Source organism: Zea mays, chromosome 3 (genome assembly GCF_902167145.1).
Source record: "Zea mays cultivar B73 chromosome 3, Zm-B73-REFERENCE-NAM-5.0, whole genome shotgun sequence".
Taxonomy (NCBI): Eukaryota; Viridiplantae; Streptophyta; class Magnoliopsida; order Poales; family Poaceae; genus Zea; species Zea mays.
The window spans coordinates 233,603,195-233,628,104 of record NC_050098.1 but is presented as its reverse complement, the minus strand read 5'-3'; the positions used below and the strand labels follow the sequence as shown (position 1 = coordinate 233,628,104).

At 43.5% G+C, this 24,910-nt stretch overlaps 1 protein-coding gene across 3 annotated transcripts; it reads left to right on the top strand.

Moving 5' to 3' along the window:
- The first annotated feature begins 3,922 nt into the window (after positions 1 to 3,922).
- LOC103651638 (ABC transporter B family member 11) lies at positions 3,923 to 24,106 on the top strand. Of its 3 annotated transcripts, XM_008677312.4 has the most exons (13): positions 4,267 to 4,377; positions 4,609 to 4,745; positions 17,250 to 17,304; positions 17,859 to 18,034; positions 19,700 to 19,921; positions 20,045 to 20,283; positions 20,383 to 20,908; positions 20,993 to 21,266; positions 21,420 to 22,086; positions 22,183 to 22,411; positions 22,509 to 22,775; positions 22,846 to 23,115; positions 23,206 to 24,106. In XM_008677312.4, the coding sequence occupies exons 3-13, from the start codon at positions 17,256 to 17,258 to the stop codon at positions 23,848 to 23,850; spliced, it is 3,564 nt and encodes a 1,187-aa protein (XP_008675534.1). In that variant the 5' UTR covers positions 4,267 to 4,377; positions 4,609 to 4,745; positions 17,250 to 17,255; the 3' UTR covers positions 23,851 to 24,106. The 3 variants fall into 3 exon arrangements, 2 of the variants coding, with proteins under 2 accessions (XP_008675533.1, XP_008675534.1); XR_002750337.2 differs by lacking the exon at positions 4,609 to 4,745 and having other exon boundaries at positions 3,923 to 4,377; positions 22,868 to 23,115; XM_008677311.4 differs by lacking the exon at positions 4,609 to 4,745 and having other exon boundaries at positions 3,923 to 4,377.
- Positions 24,107 to 24,910: the final 804 nt, after the last annotated feature.

The following is a 24,910-nucleotide window of genomic DNA, read 5'->3' as shown; positions in this document are numbered from 1 at the left end:
AAGTGCTCAATCTCGAAGATCTAAGTGTACTGGCCTAAAAGTAAAAAATTACTACATGCCGCTAAATTTCTCTTCAAAGATACATATACATGCTTTTGATTGCATATCTGTTGAACAAACATGCCATGTGAATAGTGAAAAGGACTAACATGAACTGGACAGCCTTCCAACATACATGGAAAGTTTGATGAAGAGCCATAGTCTTGGCAGCACTTATGCAAACACCAAGATGCTAATTTTACCATATTATTCTATATATGGAATTACACCTTACTATGCTTAGATGCCATTTTGTGAAACACCTGATTCTTATTGTTTTGCCTGCAGTGCCGAACTGATAAGATTGTCTTCAAGCTTTTCGATAAAGTTCCCAGTGACTTACCTCCAGTTTTGCGGTCGCAGATAAATTATGCATTCTCTCAGCGTGCCACAAGAAAATATATCCTGAACCTAACACTTAAATCCTGATTTTTCAGATTCTTGGTTGGTTGTCGAGTAGCCCATCTGATATAGAAAGCCATATTAGACCTGACTGTATTATTCTAACTGTATATGTTCGGTTAGTTGAGTCTGCATGGCAAGAGGTACGCGTACGCCTCCTTTCTGAATTCACATGGCATGTTTGTCTTGAAACATGTTAAACACCACAAATGCAAGTTTGGTCTGTGTTTATGTTTCTGCTTCTGGTGTTTTTTCTTAAAAAATAATTGTCTTTACTGTGTGGCCAGGGAAGGTGCGATATTGCCTCAATATAAGTGAAGATGAGTACAGGAAGACCATTAAAGTAAATGTGATAAGACCTTGGTTCCTAATGAAGGTGATTGCAAAATAATCTATTGTGTTTTTTATCTAGATTATTGGTGCTGAGGGAGGATTATATCCAGGTGCTACAACATATGGTAACAGCTTGGGAGCCACCAAACCTGTATACACTTAGGTCAGCAGGCAGAAGCTCTTGAAATGTTTGTTCAGAGAATCTTCAGTTTCAATAAGTCGTGTTTGATGGTTGAGATGACTGCATTGCACTTTATGGATTAGAATTTTTTGAGTTCAGAGAACTTTAAGGTTTATTTCATCTAGCAATGGCGCCACACTATATGTTCATCGAGTACCTAATGTGATATCAAGACTCATTATCGAATCTAAGATATATGTTTGCAATGTGTCTGAGCTGGTATCCATGATGTGTCTTCCTTTTGGTACAGATCTACATGATAATAACATGCAGTTATTGACCACCCTTCATTGGTGTTCTAAAACGCCTCTAATGTCTAAGTTGTCACCCTCAGAGCAATTAGTCCGTTGTTGGCTCATAGCAAGGCTAATAATACATCTATTAACTCGGTAGTTTTTGTGTAGTCCATCTGTAATCCTTTCATTTTTCATTATTAATACATGGCTCAGTTAGTTGTCTCTTACAAAGTAGCTAGCTTTAAGCAGCTTCAGCAATCAACTTATGACCTAGCTCTAAGCAATTTTTATATGTAAGTTTAGGGCAGCTCCAACAATCTGACTTATTAGCTACCTCTAAGAATTTTGTATATTTTAATAGAAGAGAGTGGATTTTTAATTTTAATAGAAATGAGTGGAATACTATTTTAGGTGGAAGGATATAAATACTAAGTTTCAGGTTGAAGTGGTTTAATATAAACATGACGGATTACATCTTCTTAATCTTCTTCTCATTTCTACTCTAAAGTATGAGTTTTTTTTAAGAAACCGCAGGAGAACTGCGCATCTTATATATTAGAGAGGAAAAAAAACATTACAATAGAGGAGAAGTTGCAGAGCAACTCTCCCAAAAATCCCTATAAACCCTAAGGTGATTACAGATTGTTGCTGAAACTTGACCCGACCATGCCCAGGGCAGCAACTGAGCCCAAGCTCCTTCACCTAAAGTATGAGTTTTCATCGTCGTGCGTCACACGCGTAGTGGTGTAGATCTATTTCGTCCCCCTCTCCTCCACCTAACCGATAGAAAAAGATAATCATGCTTATGGAAAAGACTTATCTTAAATATAATCTAACTTATGGATAAGACATCTTGATCTATTCCTTCCCTCTCCCCCCGCGGCACCTGCCTAAGTCTTATCTCGTCGGAAACAAACAACACGCTATAAATCCTGGCCCTAAGCCAGCAGATAGACACTCCCTCACCGAACCCAAGATAAAGAAGTTACGTCATCCTCTCCTCCCCATTAATTCACGATTTCCTTGGATTCACTGGAGCATATGTGTGCCTCTTCCACTGTGACCGTACAAGGAGATGAAGAACTAGATGTTGGGCGCGACAATTGCGAAGCACACAGGAGCTAGGAACGAGGACGCGAGCGATCTGGGAACGGACAGGCTAACGCGATCACGGATGGCGAGGATGCGCGACTCGAATTTGTCCACTCGAGACCAGAGGAGAAGCGGGATGGCGATGACAACGCCGATAATGTCGACGCGGGAGACCGATGCCGGAGAGAAGGGTGAGGTCCACAATATGTGTTGTTTATTTTCATGTAACAATTGTGCACCGACATTTCAAATCCCTTTGGCACAAGGGCTCGTAGCAGTTCATGTCCTCACCAGTTTGGCGTCTTCATCAACTCCAAAACATAGCAAGAGATCTTCTACAAATTTGAGATGGCAGTATGTTTAGATGTGTTTGGATAAAATGGTTACTGTTGGTTTATGACCGTCTCGGGCATAGTGAAAGAATCAAGAATCAGCCTAGCTTGATTGGTTCAAGGCGCAGAGCAAACATGTCCTTAGACCAGAAAGTACTGAACCTTATTATTTTGGTAGCTTAAATCGTTAGTACTTAGTTTTTTGGGTGCTATTTTGTTGGTAAAATGAAGCCTTGAGTACGAAGACACAGGACAATCGTTAGTACTATTTTGTTGGTAAAATGAAGCTTTCAATAAAATGGATGGCTGCTCACTTCTATTTTTATTGCTCTCGCAATTCCAATTTCCACTTGTGTGAATGACCAAGTGATGATGCTATCGCAGATGGTGTGGCGTGAGCCTACAATTTCACTATAGTTATGAAAACTGATCAGTCAACTCAATGATGATGAATCATACGATACTTTTTTTACTTCAGCACGTTCTTTGATAGGGGATGAATTTGCATGCGATGTTATGAACTACAGGCGGAGGTGAGTAGTGGGAGCGTTTGCGTATTAAAGTGCACTGCACTACAATACTTGTTTTCGGATGTTAAGCATTTACTTTAGCTTAATCAATCTTGTAGTTTTTTTAATGTTATCTTTGTCGTCAATGCAAGAGGATCTCCATTGTGTTTCGTAAGATAAGAGCCACCAAGCACCTGTTTGGCTTTGTGTAGAACTTCACGCTCATCCTATCCCAGATACTTCTATCCTTATACGGATGATGGTGCCTAGCAACAATAATAGTCTGTCATCGATCCGGACGAGTAGTCATAGATCTCCCTCAACAATTTATGTGTCGTCGCAACGCACGGGCACCTACCTAGTTAAAAAAGAAAATAGTATCAATCCGGAACCCGGACCTTGGGGCTAAATCTGTGTGAGCACCACGTACACACGCAAGAGTTTGAAAAAAATATAGAGAGAGAAGCAACACAAGCATGCGTCATTACATTAATTACATGAGAGATGAACTGCTGTCCTTCCGTCAGTCAGCGGCGAACAACGACGGCCAGGCCATCTCGGATCGTCACGCCGTGCAGCCCAAGCACGGCACGCGCAAGTCGTGACCGTTTTATATGGAGAAAATTCCTGGTATGCCATCAGATTTTATACTCATTCCTTGTGTGCCACTGAGTGGCATATAGGTATATTTTTTGGTGTCTATGACATGTGGGGTCAGTGGCATACAAGGAATGAGTATATTTTCCAGTGGCATACAGGGAATTGGCCCTTTTATATGCCACGCCGCGCTGCGAGCCCGGGGGCGTCAAACGTGCCGCCGCACCAAGAGGACGCAAGCTTACAGTTACAGGCATCCTCCACTAGCAATCGACTAACTAACTAGCCAGGCCAAACGCAAGCATCATCAAGGCTGCACCCGAGTTCTTGGACAGTAGTTGACCATGACGGGAGACGACAGGAGGGAGAGGACCGAAGCTAGCGCCGGAGGGAGGGACGACGACGCCGGCGATGGAGGAGGAGGAGGATCTGCGGGCCGCGAGATCAGTTCGAAGCCGGCGGTGGTGGGGCGCGTGCCGCTGTACCGGCTCTTCGCGTTCGCGGACCGGACGGACGCTGTGCTTATGGCCGTGGGCGCCGTCGCGGCGGTGGCCAACGGGATGGCACAACCGCTCATGACCTTCATCTTCGGCGACGTCATCGACGCCTTCGGCTCCTCCGCATCCCCCGACGACGTGCTCCACAGGGTCGTCAAGGTACGGTGCCACCTTAATTCATAGCTGCTATATCATTTCTCTTTTTTTTCTTGCTTAGGGACTGTACTGTTTTTCAGTTTTATTCAAGCTAAAACGAATATATCTTAGCTAGCCTATCAGATTATAACAATCTCAGAATGTTACAATCCAAAAAATGTGTATGTTTTATAGATGGGTACGCTCTGAAATTCTGAATAATCTGAATTGTCACTGTGTACCGCCTTTCCTCAGAACGAGTGTCTCCCCGATAGGGCACCGCCCCCGGTAGTCTTCACCCCTGCCGGCGGCCAGCACCAGTGTCCGGCATCCTCCCCTCCCCCTTCTATACACATCGCTTCTTTCTCCACGGGTTTCCAGCACCAGACTAGGTATGTTTGGTTATATGTCTAAGATGCTAAAAATTGCTACACATTTTTTTGTCGCACTTGTATAAGTTTAGACGTTCAAATTCTCAACCACGTCTTGATATGCCTAAGAAAATATTGCCACATTTTTATAAGTGACCGACGATTAGAATCTACGTAGAACGATAAAATTCTTATTTTAGTTGTGGCTACAAACCAACCACACATCTAATTTGATCAAACCTAACTAACCTTAGGTGTGATAGCAAATAACACAGTGCATGTCCTGAAGCAGCTACCGTGGTTGCTGGCTTGCCGCTCATGACACTTTCAGCTATCAGTATCGATTAAGAGATCCTCAAACGGTGCTAGTCAATCAAGATAAGTATCTAATCATCAGTCCATAGTGGCAATTGTTAAAGACGTTAATCTTTAATCCTGATTGTATGGCGCGGTACTAAAGAGAAGTCTTTAATAATAGCTCGTGGCTAGGATGAGTATTAAAAAGGGTCTAACACCAATTTTGTAGGCACGTCCTTCGAAAACCTTTTTAGTATTTAACACCAACTTTGTAGGCACACCCTTCGAAGACATTTTTAAGTATTGATTGGAGCCATCAACCGATCCAATACTAAAGTGTCTAGGATTTTTTATTCTACATATTTACTAACTGATACTTACGAATATTTAACATATATATATATATATGCATTAATATATAAAAATGAATAATATTAATAATATATGTACATTAAAATAAATACAAACAAGTACTATGAAGTCTACTACCTACTGAATATTTTCTATTTTTATATTCTTAATATTCATCCTCTTTGTCTTCTCATAGGGCCAGGAGATTTCATTCATCGTAATAGAACTATTTGTTTTTATACGATCTCGTTATTTATGATCCATATTAGTTGTTCTTAAATTACTTCGATCTTTTTTAAAGGGAGTAGTTATTCCTTCATCTTCATCAACTATGGTTTTCCAAAAACATTAATACCAGTCATGGGAGAACACATGAAGCCAACAACGAAGAAGCCAACACCACGGTAGTCCGTAGTCCTAAGACTATCTCCAACCATATTCTCTATATCCCTCTTTATAACTGCTCTAAAGATTTTTTTCTCTATATCTCAACCCTCTCCAACGGTGTCCTTTATATCTTATACTATAATGCATTAAATACTTATATTAGAGACATTTTGTTCTAGATTTTTGTAGGTGTATATTTATCTTACGCTTAAATGTCTTGTACATATTTTAGTTTTGTTTAATTTATTGTTTAAAGTGTAAAAATGAATGAAGGATAAGAGGGAAACTCTTTATATATATATAGAAAGGATAAAAAAGTGTCCTTTATATTTGGAAGACGCTTCGGAGGATATTGCTGGAATGTATACAAACAACGTAATAATACATATTTGTAAAGTGGTAGAAAGGTGCACATAAAAGTCATGTGAGGAGCGCATCATTGAGAGCACCTAGAGGGGGGGTGAATAGGTGATCCTGTAGAAACTTAAACTTATAGCCACAAAACTTTGATTAAGCGTTAGCACAGTTTATGCCAAGTGGCTAGAGAGGAGTCAAAACACAATAACCACAAGAATTCAATCCCAGAGATGACACAGTGGTTATCCCGTGGTTCGGCCAAGTACAAAACTTGCCTACTCCACGTTGTGGCGTCCCAACGGACGAGAGTTGCACTCAACTCCTCTCAAGTGATCCAATGATCAACTTGAATACCACGGTGTTCTTGCTTTTCTTTTCTCAATCCCGTTTGCGAGGAATCTCCACAACTTGGAGCCTCTCGCCCTTACAAAAGATGTTCACAGAGAGTCACAGAGCAAGGGAGGGATTAGCAACTCACACACGACACAAAGATCACAGCGAATACACACACACAAGACCCAGACTTGAGCTCAAGAGACTAGCACACTAGAACGGAGCTCAAATCACTAGAATGTCGAACAGGTGCGCAAGATTGATGTGTGAGTGATCAAGAGTGCTCAAGGAATGCTTGGTGTACTCCTCCATGCGCCTAGGGGTCCCTTTTATAGCCCCAAGGCAGCTAGGAGCCGTTGAGAACAAATCTGGAAGGCCATCCTTGCCTTCTGTCGTCGGGCGCACCGGACAGTCCGGTGCACACCGGACACTGTCCGGTGCCCGATTTCTTTCCTTAAACAGTCCAGTCGACCGTTGCCGACCGTTGCAGATCTGGCGCACCGGACAGTCCGGTGCCCCCTCCCGACCGTTGGCCAGGCCACGTGTCGCGCGCAGATTCCGCGGCCGACCGTTGGCTCGGCCGACCGTTGGCTCACCGGACAGTCCGGTGCACACCGGACAGCCCGGTGAATTTTAGCCGTACGCCGTCGGCAAATTCCCGAGAGCGGCGTCTACGGGTCGAGGCAGCCTGGCGCACCGGACACTGTCCGGTGCACCACCGGACAGTCCGGTGCCCCAGACCGAAACATCCTGTTGGCTGTACACAACCAACATTCTTCATTTCTTCTTCTCTCTGTTTCTAACACTTAGACAAATATATTAGTACACAAAACCAATGTGCTAAGGCTTAGAAACATACCTTTAGTTGTGATTTGAACTTTGTTCATCCATGGGCATAGATTCACATTTAAGTACTTGTGTTGGCACTTAATCACCAAAATACTTAGAAATGGCCCAAAGGCACATTTCCCTTTCAATCTCCCCCTTTTTGGTGATTTATGCCAACACAACATAAAGCAACTAGAACAAGTGCAAAATCACTTCAAATAGAACTCAAATCAATTTTGATTCATTTTGGCATATATGGATCATCCTTTGCCACCACTTGGTTTGTTTTTGCAAATCAAACTCAAATCTCTATCTCTAAGTCAAACACACATGTTGAAGCATAAAGAGAGTCATTCCAAAAGAGATTTGATCAAAGATTTCAAAAACTCCCCCTATTTCCCATAATCATTACTTCTCCCCACAAGAAACCAACTTTTGACAAAAGAGACAATAAGAGAGTTTTGACAAAACAAAAAGCTCTATTTCACTATTTTCAAAATTTCTCAAGTGGTAGCTGATCCATTTATTGCTTTGGCCTTTATTTTCTCCCCCTTTGGCATCAAGCACCAAAACGGAATCAACTTTGGCCCTTTAACCCCATTGCCTCACCAAAATCGTCAATTAAGAGCAAATGGCAATAAGAGTTCATTAGATGGACTTGGAATAAGTTACCCTCTCATCGGAGTGCAGTGGAAGTCTTTCATGGTCCAAGTCCACCTTTTCCCTATCAATTCTCCTTCGAGACTAAATCAAGCAAACTCAAGCATATGGTTAGTCTCAAAGGGTCAAGTTGTAACACAGCTCCCCCTAAACTTGTGCATCACTTTGCACCGGACTTGTGAGGTCCAGGAAGTGTTTGTACAACTTGAGCACCACAATAAGCAACAAAATGCAGAATGAACATGATCAAAGGCATAAACACATGTATGCTACAGTTCAATCCAAGTTCCGCGAATCTAAGACATTTAGCTCACTACGCAGCCTGCAAAAGGTCTTCTCATCTAGAGGCTTGGTAAAGATATCGGCTAGCTGGTTCTCGGTACTAACATGAAACACTTCGATATCCCCCTTTTGCTGGTGGTCTCTCAAAAAGTGATGCCGGATGTCTATGTGCTTTGTGCGGCTGTGCTCAACAGGATTTTCCGCCATGCGGATAGCACTCTCATTATCACATAGGAGTGGGACTTTGCTCAGATTGTAGCCAAAGTCCCTGAGGGTTTGCCTCATCCAAAGTAGTTGCGCGCAACATTGTCCTGCGGCAACGTACTCGGCCTCAGCGGTGGATAGGGCAACGGAGGTTTGTTTCTTAGAATTCCATGACACCAGGGACCTTCCTAAGAATTGGCACGTCCCCGATGTGCTTTTCCTATCGACCTTACATCCAGCATAGTCGGAATCTGAGTATCCAACCAAGTCAAAGGTAGACCCCTGTGGATACCAGAGCCCGAGGCAAGGCGTAGCAACTAAATATCTCAAAATTCGCTTCACCGCCACTAAGTGACACTCCTTAGGATCGGATTGAAATCTAGCACACATGCATATGCTAAGCATAATATCCGGTCTACTAGCACATAAGTAAAGTAATGAACCTATCATGGACCGGTATGCTTTTTGATCAACGGACTTACCTCCTTTGTTGAGGTCGGTGTGTCCGTCGGTTCCCATTGGAGTCTTTGCGGGCTTGGCGTCCTTCATCCCAAACCGCTTAAGCAGATCTTGCGTGTACTTCGTTTGGGAGATGAAGGTGCCGTCCTTGAGTTGCTTCACTTGGAACCCAAGGAAGTAGTTCAACTCGCCCATCATCGACATCTCGAATTTCTGCGTCATCACCCTGCTAAACTCTTCACAAGACTTTTGGTTAGTGGAACCAAATATTATGTCATCGACATAAATTTGGCACACAAACAAATCACCATCACATGTCTTTGTAAAAAGAGTTGGATCGGCTTTCCCAACCTTGAAAGCATTAACAATTAGAAAGTCTCTAAGGCATTCATACCATGCTCTTGGGGCTTGCTTAAGTCCATAGAGCGCCTTAGAGAGCTTACACACATGGTCGGGGTACCGTTCATCCTCGAAGCCAGGGGGTTGCTCTACGTACACCTCCTCCTTGATTGGCCCGTTGAGAAAAGCGCTCTTCACATCCATTTGGTACAGCCTGAAAGAATGATGAGCGGCATATGCTAGCAAGATGCGAATTGATTCTAGCCTAGCCACAGGAGCAAAAGTCTCCTCGAAATCCAAACCTGCGACTTGGGCATAACCTTTTGCCACAAGTCGAGCCTTGTTTCTCGTCACCACCCCGTGCTCGTCCTGTTTGTTGCGGAACACCCACTTGGTTCCCACAACATTTTGCTTCGGACGAGGCACCAGTGTCCAAACTTCATTTCTCTTGAAGTTGTTGAGCTCCTCCTGCATGGCCAACACCCAGTCCGGATCTAGCAGGGCTTCTTCTACCCTGAAAGGCTCAATAGAAGAGACAAAGGAGTAATGCTCACAAAAAGTAACTAATCTAGATCTAGTAGTTACTCCCTTACTAATGTCACCCAGAATTTGGTCGACGGGATGATCCCTTTGAATCATCGCTCGAACATGGGTTGGAGGTGCCGGTTGCGCTTCTTCCTCCATCACATGATCATCTTGTGCTCCCCCTTGATCACACGCCTCCTGTTGATGGACCTATTCATCGTCTTGAGTTGGGGGATGCGCCATAGTTGAGGAAGAAGGTTGATCTCGTTCATCTTGTTCCTGTGGCCGAACGTCTCCAATCACCATGGTTCGTATCGCGGCCGTTGGAACATCTTCTTCATCTACATCATCACAATCAACAACTTGCTCTCTTGGAGAGCCATTAGTCTCATCAAATACAACGTCGCTAGAGACTTCAACCAAACCCGATGATTTGTTGAAGACTCTATACGCCTTTGTATTTGAGTCATAACCTAATAAAAACCCTTCTACTGCTTTGGGAGCAAATTTAGAATTTCTACCCTTCTTCACTAGAATGTAGCACTTGCTCCCAAATACACGAAAGTAGGATACATTGGGTTTGTTACCGGTTAGTAGCTCATACGACGTCTTCTTGAGGAGACGATGAAGGTAGACCCTGTTGATGGCGTGGCAAGCCGTGTTCACGGCTTCCGTCCAAAAGCACTCGGGGGTCTTGTACTCTCCTAGCATCGTCCTCGCCATATCGATGAGCGTCCTGTTCTTCCTCTCTACCACACCATTTTGCTGTGGTGTGTAGGGAGCGGAGAACTCGTGCTTGATCCCTTCCTCTTCAAGGAACTCCTCCACTTGAAGGTTCTTGAACTCGGACCCGTTGTCGCTCCTTATCTTCTTCACCTTGAGCTCAAACTCATTTTGAGCTCTCCTGAGGAAGCGCTTGAGGGTCCCTTGGGTTTCAGACTTATCCTGCAAAAAGAACACCCAAGTGAAGCGGGAAAAGTCATCAACAATAACTAGACCATACTTACTCCCTCCTATGCTCAGATAGGCGACGGGTCCGAAGAGGTCCATATGCAGCAGCTCCAGGGGTCTTGAAGTGGTCATCACATTCTTGCTGTGATGTGCTCCTCCCACTTGTTTACCTGCTTGACAAGCTGCACAAGGTCTATCTTTTTCGAATTGAACGTTAGTCAAACCTATCACGTGTTCTCCCTTTAGAAGCTTGTGAAGGTTCTTCATCCCCACATGTGCTAAGCGGCGATGCCACAGCCAGCCCATGCTAGTCTTAGCTATTAAGCATGCATCTAGACCGACCTCTTCTTTTGCAAAATCAACTAAATAAAGTTTGCCGTCTAATACACCCTTAAAAGCTAGTGAACCATCACTTCTTCTAAAGACAGACACATCTATATTTGTAAATAGACAGTTATACCCCATGTTGCACAATTGACTAACAGATAGCAAATTATAACCAAGAGACTCTACTAGAAACACATTAGAAATTGAGTGCTCATTTGAAATTGCAATTTTACCTAACCCTTTTACCTTGCCTTGATTCCCATCACCAAATACAATTGAATCTTGGGAATCCTTATTTTTGACGTAGGAGGTGAACATCTTCTTCTCCCCCGTCATATGGTTTGTGCATCCGCTGTCGATAATCCAGCTTGAACCCCCGGATGCATAAACCTGCAAGGCAAATTTAGGCTTGGGTCTTAGGTACCCAACTCATGTTGGGTCCTACAAGGTTAGTGCAAATATCCTTAGGGACCCAAATGCAAGTTTTGTCTCCCTTGCATTTTGCCCCTAACTTCCTAGCAACAATTTTCTTATCCTTTCTACAAATAGCAAAGGAAGCATTTAAAGCACAATAAATTGTAGAAGGTTCATTCACTACTTTCTTAGGAGCATTATGAACAACATTTCTCCTAGGCACATTTCTACCATGCATGCCATGAGAACTAGAAGAAGTCATAGCATAAGAGTCATAAGCATGTGAATCAAAAACATCATGACCTCTAAAAGCATTTCTAGAATATCTCCTATCATAGTACATGAAAGCATGATTCTTCTTAACACTATTAGCCATAGGAGCCTTCCCTTTCTCCTTGGTGGAGATGGGAGTCTTATGGCTTGTTAAGTTCTTGGCTTCCCTCTTGAAGCCAAGCCCATCCTTAATTAAGGGGTGTCTACCAATAGTGTAGGCATCCCTTGCAAATTTTAGTTTTTCAAATTCACTCTTGCTAGTCTTAAGTTGGGCATTAAGACTAGCTAATTCATCATTCAATTTTGAAATGGAGACTAAGTGTTCACTACAAGCATTAATATCAACATCCTTACACCTAGTGCAAATTTCAACATGTTCAACACAAGAGTTGGATTTATTTGCTTCTACTAGTTTAGCATTTAAGTCATCATTAATGCTCTTTAAGTTAGAAATAGAATCATGACATGTTGATACTTCACAAGCAAGCATTTCATTCCTCTTAATTTCTAATGCAAGGGATTTTTGAGCCTCTACAAACTTATCATGTTCTTCATATAACAAATCCTCTTGCTTTTCTAAAAGTATATTCTTTTCATTCAAGGCATCAATTAATTCATTAATTTTGTCTATCTTAGATCTATCTAAGCCCTTGAACAAACATGAATAATCTACTTCATCCTCATCGCTAGATTCGTCCTCACTTGAAGAAGCATAGGTAGAGTTGCGAGTACATACCTTCTTCTCCCTTGCCATAAGGCATGTGTGACGCTCGTTGGGGAAGAGGGTTGATTTGTTGAAGGCGGTGGCGGCGAGTCCTTCATTGTCGGAGTCGGAAGAGGAGCAATCCGAGTCCCACTCTTTTCCTAGATGCGCCTCGCCCTTGGCCTTCTTGTAATGCTTCTTCTTTTCCCTCTTGTCCCCTTTTTCCTGGTCACTTTCATTATCGGGACAGTTAGCAATGAAATGACCGATCTTACCACATTTGAAGCATGAGCGCTTCTCCTTTGTCTTGGTTTTGCTTGGCTGTCCCTTGCGACCTTTAAGCGCCGTCTTGAAGCGCTTAATGATGAGGGCCATCTCCTCATTATTTAGCCCGGCCGCCTCAACTTGCGCCACCTTGCTTGGTAGCGCCTCCTTGCTCCTTGTTGCCTTGAGAGCAATGGGTTGAGGCTCATGGATAGGACCGTTCAACGCGTCGTCCACGTATCTTGCCTCCTTGATCATCATTCGCCCGCTTACGAACTTCCCAAGAACTTCTTCGGGCGACATTTTGGTGTACCTGGGATTCTCACGAATATTATTCACCAAATGAGGATCAAGAACGGTAAAGGACCTTAGCATTAGGCGGACGACGTCGTGGTCCGTCCATCGCGTGCTTCCATAGCTTCTTATCTTGTTGACAAGGGTTTTGAGCCGGTTGTATGTTTGGGTTGGCTCCTCCCCCCTTATCATAGCGAATCTCCCAAGTTCGCCCTCCACCAACTCCATCTTGGTGAGCATGGTGACGTCGTTGCCCTCGTGTGAGATCTTGAGGGTGTCCCATATCTGCTTGGCATTGTCCAAGCCGCTCACCTTATTGTATTCTTCCCTGCACAAAGATGCTAAGAGAACAGTAGTAGCTTGTGCATTTCTATGGATTTGTTCATTTATAAGCATAGGACTATCCGAGCTATCAAATTTCATTCCATTCTCTACAATCTCCCATATGCTTGGATGGAGAGAGAATAAGTGACTACACATTTTGTGACTCCAAAATCCGTAGTCCTCCCCATCGAAGTGTGGAGGTTTGCCAAGAGGAATGGAAAGCAAATGCGAATTTGAATTATGTGGAATACGAGAATAGTCAAATGAAAAGTTCGAATTGACCGTCTTCCTGTAGTCGTTGTCGTCGTCCTTTTGGGAAGAGGAGGATTCGTCGCTGTCGTAGTAGACAATCTCCTTGATGCGCCTTGTCTTCTTCTTCTTCCCATCTTTTCGTCTATGGCCTGAGCCCGAGTCGTTGGACTTGTCATCCTTTGGCTCGTTGACGAAGGACTCCTTCTCCTTGTCGTTGATCACGATTCCCTTCCCCTTAGGATCCATCTCTTCGGGCGGTTAGTCCCTTTCTTGAAGAGAACGGCTCCGATACCAATTGAGAGCACCTAGAGGGGGGGTGAATAGGTGATCCTGTAGAAACTTAAACTTATAGCCACAAAACTTTGATTAAGCGTTAGCACAGTTTATGCCAAGTGGCTAGAGAGGAGTCAAAACACAATAACCACAAGAATTCAATCCCAGAGATGACACAGTGGTTATCCCGTGGTTCGGCCAAGTACAAAACTTGCCTACTCCACGTTGTGGCGTCCCAACGGACGAGAGTTGCACTCAACTCCTCTCAAGTGATCCAATGATCAACTTGAATACCACGGTGTTCTTGCTTTTCTTTTCTCAATCCCGTTTGCGAGGAATCTCCACAACTTGGAGCCTCTCGCCCTTACAAAAGATGTTCACAGAGAGTCACAGAGCAAGGGAGGGATTAGCAACTCACACACGACACAAAGATCACAGCGAATACACACACACAAGACCCAGACTTGAGCTCAAGAGACTAGCACACTAGAACGGAGCTCAAATCACTAGAATGTCGAACAGGTGCGCAAGATTGATGTGTGAGTGATCAAGAGTGCTCAAGGAATGCTTGGTGTACTCCTCCATGCGCCTAGGGGTCCCTTTTATAGCCCCAAGGCAGCTAGGAGCCGTTGAGAACAAATCTGGAAGGCCATCCTTGCCTTCTGTCGTCGGGCGCACCGGACAGTCCGGTGCACACCGGACACTGTCCGGTGCCCGATTTCTTTCCTTAAACAGTCCAGTCGACCGTTGCCGACCGTTGCAGATCTGGCGCACCGGACAGTCCGGTGCACACCGGACAGTCCGGTGCCCCCTCCCGACCGTTGGCCAGGCCACGTGTCGCGCGCAGATTCCGCGGCCGACCGTTGGCTCGGCCGACCGTTGGCTCACCGGACAGTCCGGTGCACACCGGACAGTCCAGTGAATTTTAGCCGTACGCCGTCGGCAAATTCCCGAGAGCGGCGTCTACGGGTCGAGGCAGCCTGGCGCACCGGACACTGTCCGGTGCACCACCGGACAGTCCGGTGCCCCAGACCAAAACATCCTGTTGGCTGTACACAGCCAACATTCTTCATTTCTTCTTCTCTCTGTTTCTAACACTTAGACAAATATATTAGTACACAAAACCAATGTGCTAAGGCTTAGAAACATACCTTTAGTTGTGATTTGAACTTTGTTCATCCATGGGCATAGATTCACATTTAAGTACTTGTGTTGGCACTTAATCACCAAAATACTTAGAAATGGCCCAAAGGCACATTTCCCTTTCAATCATGCTAACCAAGAAAATCGATAAACAAGTCATGTGATGAACACGTCATGCTGACTATGACTTGACTTTATGCTATACAGGTTCTATAGCAATTGACTAAGACTATCTCCAGGAGCTTAACTGTCCGTATATCCATATTCAAACTCCACTTTGTGAACAATGTAGTATATGGTGTAGAACGATACAAAAAACAGTGTTTTGGGTAAACTATGGATAAACTGCTGGACGTGGTCTAACCTTATGAATTGTGATCCACGGATTACATGTACATAACACGTTACCAAATTGTGGACCACTACAATAATAGGCTAATACAATTACGGAGACAACACATGTTACACTCACGATCAAGAAGACACAATATTACGTGAAAAAAAGATTAAGACCCAGTTTGGTTCCATTGGTCATAGGACTAAATTTTAGTTTAGAGACTAAACTTTAGTTCCTAATGTGTTTGGTTGGAGGGACTAAACAAATTCAAAATACATTAATTGCAAGACATAAAGACCGAAATGCCCCTCTTCTTGTTTCTTATGTATGACGTCAGTTTTCTAAGCAAGGGTAATTGGAGTAAATGTTGTACTTTAGTTCCATTTAGCCCTTTAGTCTCTACTTTAGTCCTTCCGTTTGGTAAAGTAAGGACTAAACGGGACTAAAAACCAGAGACTAAAGATTAGTCACTCTAACTAAACGGGTCGTAACAACTAAGCGCCTATCCGTTTTATGTTTAATCGATATGGATTGTACTGGATTGAGTGATATTAACTCCCAAGTAAATCAAAATCCTTCATTTTTTGAATTCCATCCAATCCACTAATCGAATAAGGACTAACAAAGGCCAGGAAAAATATGTGCACGATAAAAAACGTTGGAGCTATGCATGTGTAGGGAGCAACTCAGGTGTCCCGCTGAGGTTTTCCCCCGTTAATAATTTTGTGTGTTGCCTTCTTACGCAAATGTGCCACAATGGTCAAAGAAACGTGTCTGTCATTGCTGGATACCACCTTTGGTAGCTGCACCTATGTATACCTTTAGGTATAGGTTGTAGTTCTAACCGATAGGGTAGGTATGCGTGTGTGTGCGTGTGAGTTCAGATACTATATCTTGTACTCGAAGAAAGAGCCAATCAATAAAAAAACGTCGGAGCTCGCCCCCACCCCACCCCTAGCAGGGCGCGGGTCTATCGCCGCAGGATTTGGAGTGAGAGAGGGTGGAGTGGAGGAGAGGAGGCGCGCTGGATCCACCATTGTCCTTGTCGCCGCAGCCCTTGTAGCATCCGCCGCAGCCTGACCACCGCCACATTTGGACTTTTTGATCCACTGCATCTAGCCCACCACCGTGCAGATGAGAGGGAGGTGCGCTGCCGCATGGGGAGAGAGGGGCACCACGTCGTGGAGAGGCGAGGGCGTCGTGCGAGGGAGAAGGATTAAGACCAACTCCAGCAGACCTCCTAAATGACTCTGTATCTGTAAAATGCACGCCCAAACATATTGTTCCTGTGTCCAGCAGGCTCCGTTTGTCGCCATGCAAAATGGGGCGCCTACTTCCACTCCGTTGTCATCCATGTTCTCTCTCTTCTCTTCTCCCTAGCTCAACGACCGTGCTCCACCAGAGGTGTTGTAGATGCACAGTTTTCGCGGGAAGGAAACAATCAGGCATCAGTCCACGAGAGAGAGAGCTTGAATACACGGAGTGATACAGATGCTGCTGGAAAGCACACACCGCATACCAGTGAGGTCCATATTCGATGGAAGGCATAATACGGATGCGCTGTCGGATGCTGCTGGAGTTGGTCTAAGTAGGGTCGCTACGCAGGCCAGAGAGCCAGAGAGCTGAGACAGGAGTAAGGGGGTATTTGGATCCTAACTAATCTTTAGTCTCTATCATGTCGAATGTTTGGTACTAGTTAGAAACATTAAATACAATTGGGTTATAAAACTAACTACACAGATAAAGACTAAAGATAAGACACACTTATTAAGACTAATTAGTCCATGATTCGTCCATATAATGCTACAATAAATGTTTGCTAATAATAAATTAATTAGGCTTGGTCATCTAGAAATAATATAAATGTCTAGGTTAGTGATTGTTTTATTAAGGTAAGTGACTTTGTTTTCTTTTTCTTACTAAACAATGCCATGTTTCCTATTCCCAGGTGATAATGAACTTCGTTTATCTTGCCATTGGAGCCGGGCTTGCTTCAACATTTCGTAAGTGGATTATTTCCTATCTAGAATTTGTCATAACCATTACTAGGCAGAAATCATCATTTGGTTTCAGAATTTACCAACTATATAGGAAATGATTACTTATAGAGAAGACTTGTTTTCCCGAATATCTTTTTCAGTAAGGCCCCGTTTGTTTCGTTGGAATTGAATTCCATTTTAATAATTATAATTTAGACAAAATTAATTAAGTTCATATATTTATATATGTAATATATTTGTATATTATACTAAATCATATGAAAGAGATAGTTATATACTACATTTATGTTATAGCGAAGCAAGTAAAAGAGTGTGCTATAAGTTGTGCATCTGAAAAATAGCATGTAAATCTATAGAATCAATTTCCATCTCTCACCCCATGAATTTGAGATAGTCTTATATGATAACTTTGGAAAGTGGTGGAACGCCACATTATAAAAAATAGACTATTCCATTAGTAAGATTCTAATTTCTCAAAATGAAAGGAAACAAACGGGACCTAATGGATATTACTAGAAACAAACCTATGTCAATTAATTAACTTAATATTTTGCTAGAGGTATCATGTTGGATAATTACCGGAGAAAGACAAGCAGCACGAATCAGAGCCTTGTATCTCAAGGCAATTCTAAGACAGGATATTGCATTCTTTGACATGGAAATGAGCACTGGGCAAGTGGTTGAGAGGATGGCAGGGGATACATTCCTAATTCAAGATGCCATCGGAGAAAAGGTACCCTACTTTTAGACTGCAGGAAGTGAAAAGCTAACAACTAAACCACATTTCTTCTTTGATTTACATGTTTTGAATGCTTTGACGTGTGGTCACACTGCTTCTTCTTTTAGTGAAATGTGTAACATGCTAGAGTAGATGCACTTACCAATTCAACCTAAAAACATAAGCTAATAGAAAAATATAGTCAATCTACTTATACACTTTAACATCCTCACTCACGTGCAGTGGCGGACATAGGATTTTTATATAGGGTGTGTCCAACAAATTTTCAAGTATAATTTTATCCAATACGCATGAATGTTGCATACATTAGAGTATAAAAATTTCGAACATATTATAAAATAGACATAAAGATTGCAATACAATGTTTTCTTTTCTTCTTGATTTCGTCTGTGCTTGTCATATTTCAGTCATTCTGAGAGCTCCTTTATCTGTATGCTTGTTGGCCTTGCATCTGTGCACAACTAGTGCTTCAGTTATTTATCGATTGGTCTCGGAAAAAAACTAGACCACAACTAGTTGTTTGATGCCTTTTTCCTATGAAACTTTCAGTGATGGTCCTATCGAACACACTGGTGATCGGATCATTATTCATCGAATCACTGATTCACTGCTCGCAGACGTGCTGAAGGAGGCACTCGACCTGCTCTGCTGCTCTAAATCGGGCGCGACGGCGTCATGGGGAGGCAGCCACGTGGCCCACAGGCGCTGGCCGCTGGGAGCCGGAGCCACCGGTGCGCTGTGGCTGGGCAGTGGGCGGATCGCTGGCTTGCCGCGTGGCGCAGTGGCATGTCCGCATGTGGTCGGTGGCTACTGCAACGGCCTATGGCTAGTGTGAGGGTTTGGAGGAGGCGCGTGAGAGTAGGCGTTAGGACGAGGTCGACCTGCTGCGGCGCGATGCTGATTGCTGAAGATGAACACAAGAGATTGCGGTACAGGGGTTGGGGGTCTGAATGGACCGGCTTAGCGAGTTAGTATGTGCCGTGGCCCACCTAGACCTCCATGTGGGTCTGCCACGACTCACGTGCAGTCAAAGAGAAAGGTGTAAACGTAACTAGAGAGAGTGTAGTGGCCTATCTGGACCTCATATGGGCCTGCCACTGCTCACGTGCAGCTAAAGAGAAAAGTGCAAACACAACCAGAGAGAGACGCAAACGTGAAAATACATGAGTAGAGACATAAATAAAAACCTTTGTTAGAATTCGAACTCGAAACCTCTGGCTTTGATACTATGTTAGAGTGGACACACTAACTAGTCTAACCCAAAAGGTTAAACTAATGGAAGAAGGTAGTTAATCACTTATACACTTCAACATAACAAACCAAAGTCAGTAAGATGACTAAATGCAAAATTACATAATTTATCTGAGCCACATGAGTACTGGTGAAAACTTTTTCGGTGCCATGGTTGTCATTGTAGTCGTGGATTCTTATATAGAGTTGTAGTAGGCACCTTAAAATTAACAGAGATTTTTGTGTCTATTTTATTTCCTAACATTATAAAATGTCGGCATCATGAACTTGCAATCAAATATTGGATAGCTTTGTAACTTAATATTCTTCAAGAAAAAAAATGTGTACTCATTTTGTTTCTGAACATAGTTGATAAACCATAAGAAGTGTTTTCATATTAACTCTTTGGTGTGTGTATATTTTCATTAGGTTGGGAAGTCCATACAACTTCTTTCTACTTTTATTGGTGGCTTTATTATTGCATTTGTAAAAGGATGGCTCTTGGCCCTTGTTATGCTCTCAAGCATTCCTCCAATCGCCATCGCTGGTGCGATTGTGTCAAGGCTGATGACAAGACTCTCCACTCGCATGCAAGCAAAATATGGTGATGCTGGGAATGTTGTCGAACAGATGCTTGGAGCTATTAGAACGGTTAGTGCAACTAGCTAGACACTTCTTTGTGGTTATTGATCCTTGCCTCCTTCGTTGATTAGTAATAATGTAGTATCATGATGTTCCAGTAACCTAGTTTATATATCTGCTTATGCTTTGAAGGTTGTGTCGTTCAATGGTGAGAAGCAGGCTATAAGAACATATAACAAGTTCATACGAAAAGCATATGAATCTGCTCTACAAGAAGGTGCTGTAAATGGACTTGGACTAGGTTCCGTAATGGCAGTCTTGTTTTGCAGCTATGGCTTGGCCGTTTGGTATGGATCTAGACTGATAGTTGAGCGAGGATACAATGGTGGCATGGTTATCTCTGTCATAATGGCTGTCATGATTGGCGCAATGTAAGTCTCATAACCTAATTACTTCATGGTCACTGAAGATTCATAAATGATCAATAACATTCATGATAAATGAGCAATGCTTCTATGTTTGTTCCATAGGTCCTTAGGTCAGGCAACACCATCAGTAACAGCTTTTGCTGAAGGTCAAGGAGCAGCATATAGAATGTTCAAGACAATTGAACGGAAACCAGATATTGATATATATGATACCACAGGTGTCATATTGGAGGACATAAAGGGTGACATTGAACTGAAGGATGTGTACTTCAGCTATCCTACTAGGTCTGAACATTTGGTATTTGATGGATTCTCGCTGCAAGTACCAAATGGCACAACTATGGCCCTAGTGGGGGAGAGTGGCAGTGGGAAGTCCACCGTGATCAGTTTGGTGGAGAGATTCTACGACCCACGGGCTGGACAAGTTTTGATCGACGGAGTTGACATTAGAAGGATGCACCTTGGATGGATAAGAGGAAAAATTGGTCTCGTCAGTCAAGAACCAGTGTTGTTCTCAACTACAATCAGGGAAAACATTGCCTATGGAATGGAAAATTCAACACTTGAAGAGATCAAGAGAGCAACTGAGCTTGCAAATGCTGCTAAATTCATCGATAAGTTACCAAATGTACATATAAACTAATGCGGTCATAATATTAACCTTTTTTTTTTGCCACAGATTATTAACCAGTATATTTTGTGAACATTACAGGGTCTTGACACATTGGTTGGGGAACGTGGAACTCAACTGTCTGGAGGACAGAAGCAGAGAATAGCAATTGCTAGAGCAATCGTAAAGAACCCTAGGATCTTACTACTTGATGAAGCAACTAGCGCATTGGATATGGAATCTGAGAGGGTGGTTCAAGAAGCTCTGAATAGGGTCATGCTAGAAAGGACTACGATTATCGTTGCTCATCGCCTAAGCACAGTGAAAAATGCTGATGTGATATCTGTCCTACAACACGGGAAGGTGGTTGAACAAGGTATAATATCTGGAATTTGGAGAATAACTAAAATCCTAGAAATAGATGTGTTTTTCCTTTACTCATTTACTCTTTAGAAGAGGAAAAAAAATGTAGATATATTTGAGCTGCATGGTTAGGTGCATAAATTCTGCTTGTGTGAATTCTGGGCAGGCTCACATGTAGAACTGATGAAGAAGATACCTGAAGGTGCTTACTCTCAGCTGATACATCTACAAGAGACACGCCAAGGGGCAGAATTTTCAAGCGTTGACCCTGATATTGTACTAACAAATGGTATTGGCTCTAGGTCTATTAATAGCAAACCAAGAAGCCAAAGTATCTCCAGGAGATCAACTAGTAAAGGATCTTCCTCGTTTGGGCACAGTGGTAGGCACTCCTTCCCTGCTCCACTTGGTCTACCTGATCCTATGGAACTCAATGGATCTCCAGATGTGGAAGAGACTGTTGACAAAACGAGCAGAGCTCCAAAGAAAGCTCCACTTGGCAGACTCTTGTATCTAAACAAACCAGAAGCTCTTGTCCTTGCACTTGGTTCTATAACTGCTGCGATGCATGGCGTTATTTTCCCAATATATGGCACATTGATCTCCACCGCAATAAAGGTGTTCTATGAGCCACCTGCAGAACTACTGAAGGACTCGAGGTTCTGGGCAAGCATGTTCGTTGCGTTGGGTGCTTGTGCATTTGTTCTGATTCCAGTAGAGTATTTCCTATTCGGATTAGCTGGTGGGAAGCTTGTGGAGCGCGTACGATCACTGACATTCCAAAGTTTAATGCGCCAAGAGATTAGCTGGTTTGATGAACCTGAACACTCAAGGTGTGTTGGTTTTTTTTTATTCTCAAAACAATCTATTTTGCTGTTATCTTAAGAAACATTTCTCCAGCTGGTGTATTTCATTTTCTTTTATTCCAGTGGATCAATTGGTGCAAGACTATCAACCGATGCCATGAACGTTAAGCGGCTTGTTGGGGACAATTTAGCACTCAATGTGCAGACTTTATCAACTGTCATATCAGGCTTCACAATAGCAACAGTTGCAAACTGGAAGCTGGCACTGATCATCACTGTGGTGGTTCCCTTTGTGGGTTTCCAAGGCTATGCTCAGATGAAGTTCCTTAAAGGTCTCAACAGAAACGCGAAGGTAGGTACACATGATCTGTGTAAACCGTAAACCACTGCTGCATGCATGCGAGTACATGATCTGTCTAATTGTTTGGCGGGATGATATATATATGCAGCTCAAGTATGAGGAAGCAAGCCAAGTGGCCACTGACGCGGTCGGCGGCATCAGAACCGTAGCGTCGTTTTCTGGCGAGAAGAAAGCGGTGGACGCCTACGAGAGGAAATGTGAGTCTCCGATAAAGCAAGGGATCAGGGAAGGTGTCGTTGGTGGCCTGGGGTTCGGGTTCTCGTTCCTGGCATTCTACCTCACGTATGCTCTGTGCTTCTATGTCGGTGCCAAGTTCGTTGAGCAAGGGACGGCGACGTTTCCTCAGGTGTTCAGGGTGAGTGTGATTCTCTCATCACACACACTTGATCGTTTCGACGTCTCCTCAATTGTCTAGTGGCTCTCAGGTCTTCTTTGTATTGGTTCTAGCCACCAGTGGGATCTCGCGAACAAGCGCAGTTGGCGCGGATAGCACCAAGGCCAATGATGCGGCCGCGTCTGTCTTGGAAATCCTCGATCGAAAGTCTAAGATCGACTACAGCTGCGAGGAGGGCATCACCATCGCAGGCGTGAGCGTCAGGGGGGAGATCGACTTCCAGAACGTGTGCTTCAAGTATCCGCTACGGCCAAATGTTCAGATCTTCAAGGATCTGTCACTAAGCATTCCTTCTGGAAAGGTCAACAAATCGAATTCCACACCAGAACAAGAAATGGAATCTGAGCTGATCTTCCCTGACACTGTCGCTGTCGCTGTCGCTTGCTTGCAGACTGTTGCACTGGTCGGGGAGAGCGGCAGCGGGAAGTCCACCGCGATCGCACTGCTCGAAAGGTTCTACGATCCAGACTCGGGTAAGGTCCTCTTCGACGGCGTGGAGCTCCGAGCCCTCAGAGTCAGCTGGCTCCGGCAGCAGGTCGGGCTGGTCTCGCAAGAGCCAGTGCTGTTCAACGACACCATCCGCGCCAACATAGCCTACGGGAAGCAGGGGGAGGCGTCGGAAGAGGAGATCGTCGCCGCTGCCGGAGCAGCCAACGCGCACCAGTTCGTATCGGCTCTGCCCGACGGGTACAGCACCCTTGTCGGCGAGAGAGGCATCCAGCTGTCCGGTGGCCAGAAGCAGCGCGTCGCCATCGCCAGGGCCGTCGTCAAGGACCCCAAGGTGCTCCTGCTGGACGAGGCGACCAGCGCGCTGGATGCCGAGTCGGAGCGGGTCGTGCAGGAGGCGCTGGACCAGGCGGTGGTCGGTAGGACCACGGTGGTGGTAGCGCATCGCCTGTCCACCGTCAGAGGCGCGGACGTCATCGCTGTCCTCAAGAACGGGGCAGTCGCCGAGAAAGGCAGGCATGAAGACCTGATGCGGGTGAAGGGTGGAACCTATGCTTCGCTTGTTGAGCTAAGCTCTACTTCTTCGTGATCCCCAAATAATTAATTAATAAGGTTAGATGATCCTCACATGGATTGGGAAAAGAATTAATAAGGTTGCTACTCAAAGTTCTACTTCTTAGCCTTTAATATCAATTGGGCAATTACCAAGCTTCGCTTGTTGATATACTGAAAGTTCGGTCATCATTCAAAAGTTAGAAAATCCTCACGTGGATTGGTTACGATGTAGAAAGGTTGCTACTCGAAGTTATACTTTTAAGTTAATTCGTAACAGAACTTCAAGTTAATTTGTAACACTTCAGTCTCTCACGGACAGTACGATCAGCAGTGATTACTCTCGAGGGGAATTTTTGTCACATCCCCAAAAAAAAAAATCTAAGCTAAACACATTTAATCCAGATTGTTTTTAGATAAACTTCCCAAAAATAAGGTGCACTTGATGGCATTGGTATTATATGAATCATATTAAGGGGGTGTTTGGTTTATAGGGACTAATGTTTAGTCCCTTTATTTTTATTCATTTTAGTCTATAAATTGCCAAATATAGAAATTAAAATAGAATTTTAGTTTCTATATTTGACAATTTTGAACTAAAATAGAATAAAATATAGGGACTAAAAATTAGTCCTTAGAAACCAAACACCCTCTAAACATTGGCCTATGAAGTCACAGTTCACCTCTATACACTTTGTCCTCACTCACACTCGGAAAAACTTTACGATCGGTCTTTTGATATAGGCTTTCGAAAAAGGTGCACCTTATAGGTATGATAAGCAATAACGATTTTTTGACCTCAAAATAATTTCCATGTATTATGTAACTGGGAATCATTCCCAGTGATGATATAGTGATGATTTAAATACCGTCGTAAACCGCTAAAACTGACCAAGAAACCGGTGATTCTCATAGAGAAACCAGTTTTCCTGACAGAGAAACTGATCCTCAAATTTTCGACCGATTTGCATTCCAAATTCAAATAAAACATTTTATCGGATTTCTATGCGGGAAACCACTATTTTTATCGAGTTTCACTGTTTTTACCGATTTCATTTTTTATAAATTTTACCAAAGTTTTTGAATTTTAAACACGA

Coding starts and splice junctions, on each gene's coding strand:
- LOC103651638 (XM_008677311.4), top strand. CDS start 4,066: ATGACGGGAGACGACAGGAGGGAGAGGACCGAAGCTAGCGCCGGAGGG. Junction 19,922..20,044: donor TGCTTGGAGCTATTAGAACG/GTTAGTGCAACT, acceptor TATGCTTTGAAG/GTTGTGTCGTTCAATGGTGA. Junction 23,116..23,205: donor TAAGCATTCCTTCTGGAAAG/GTCAACAAATCG, acceptor GCTTGCTTGCAG/ACTGTTGCACTGGTCGGGGA.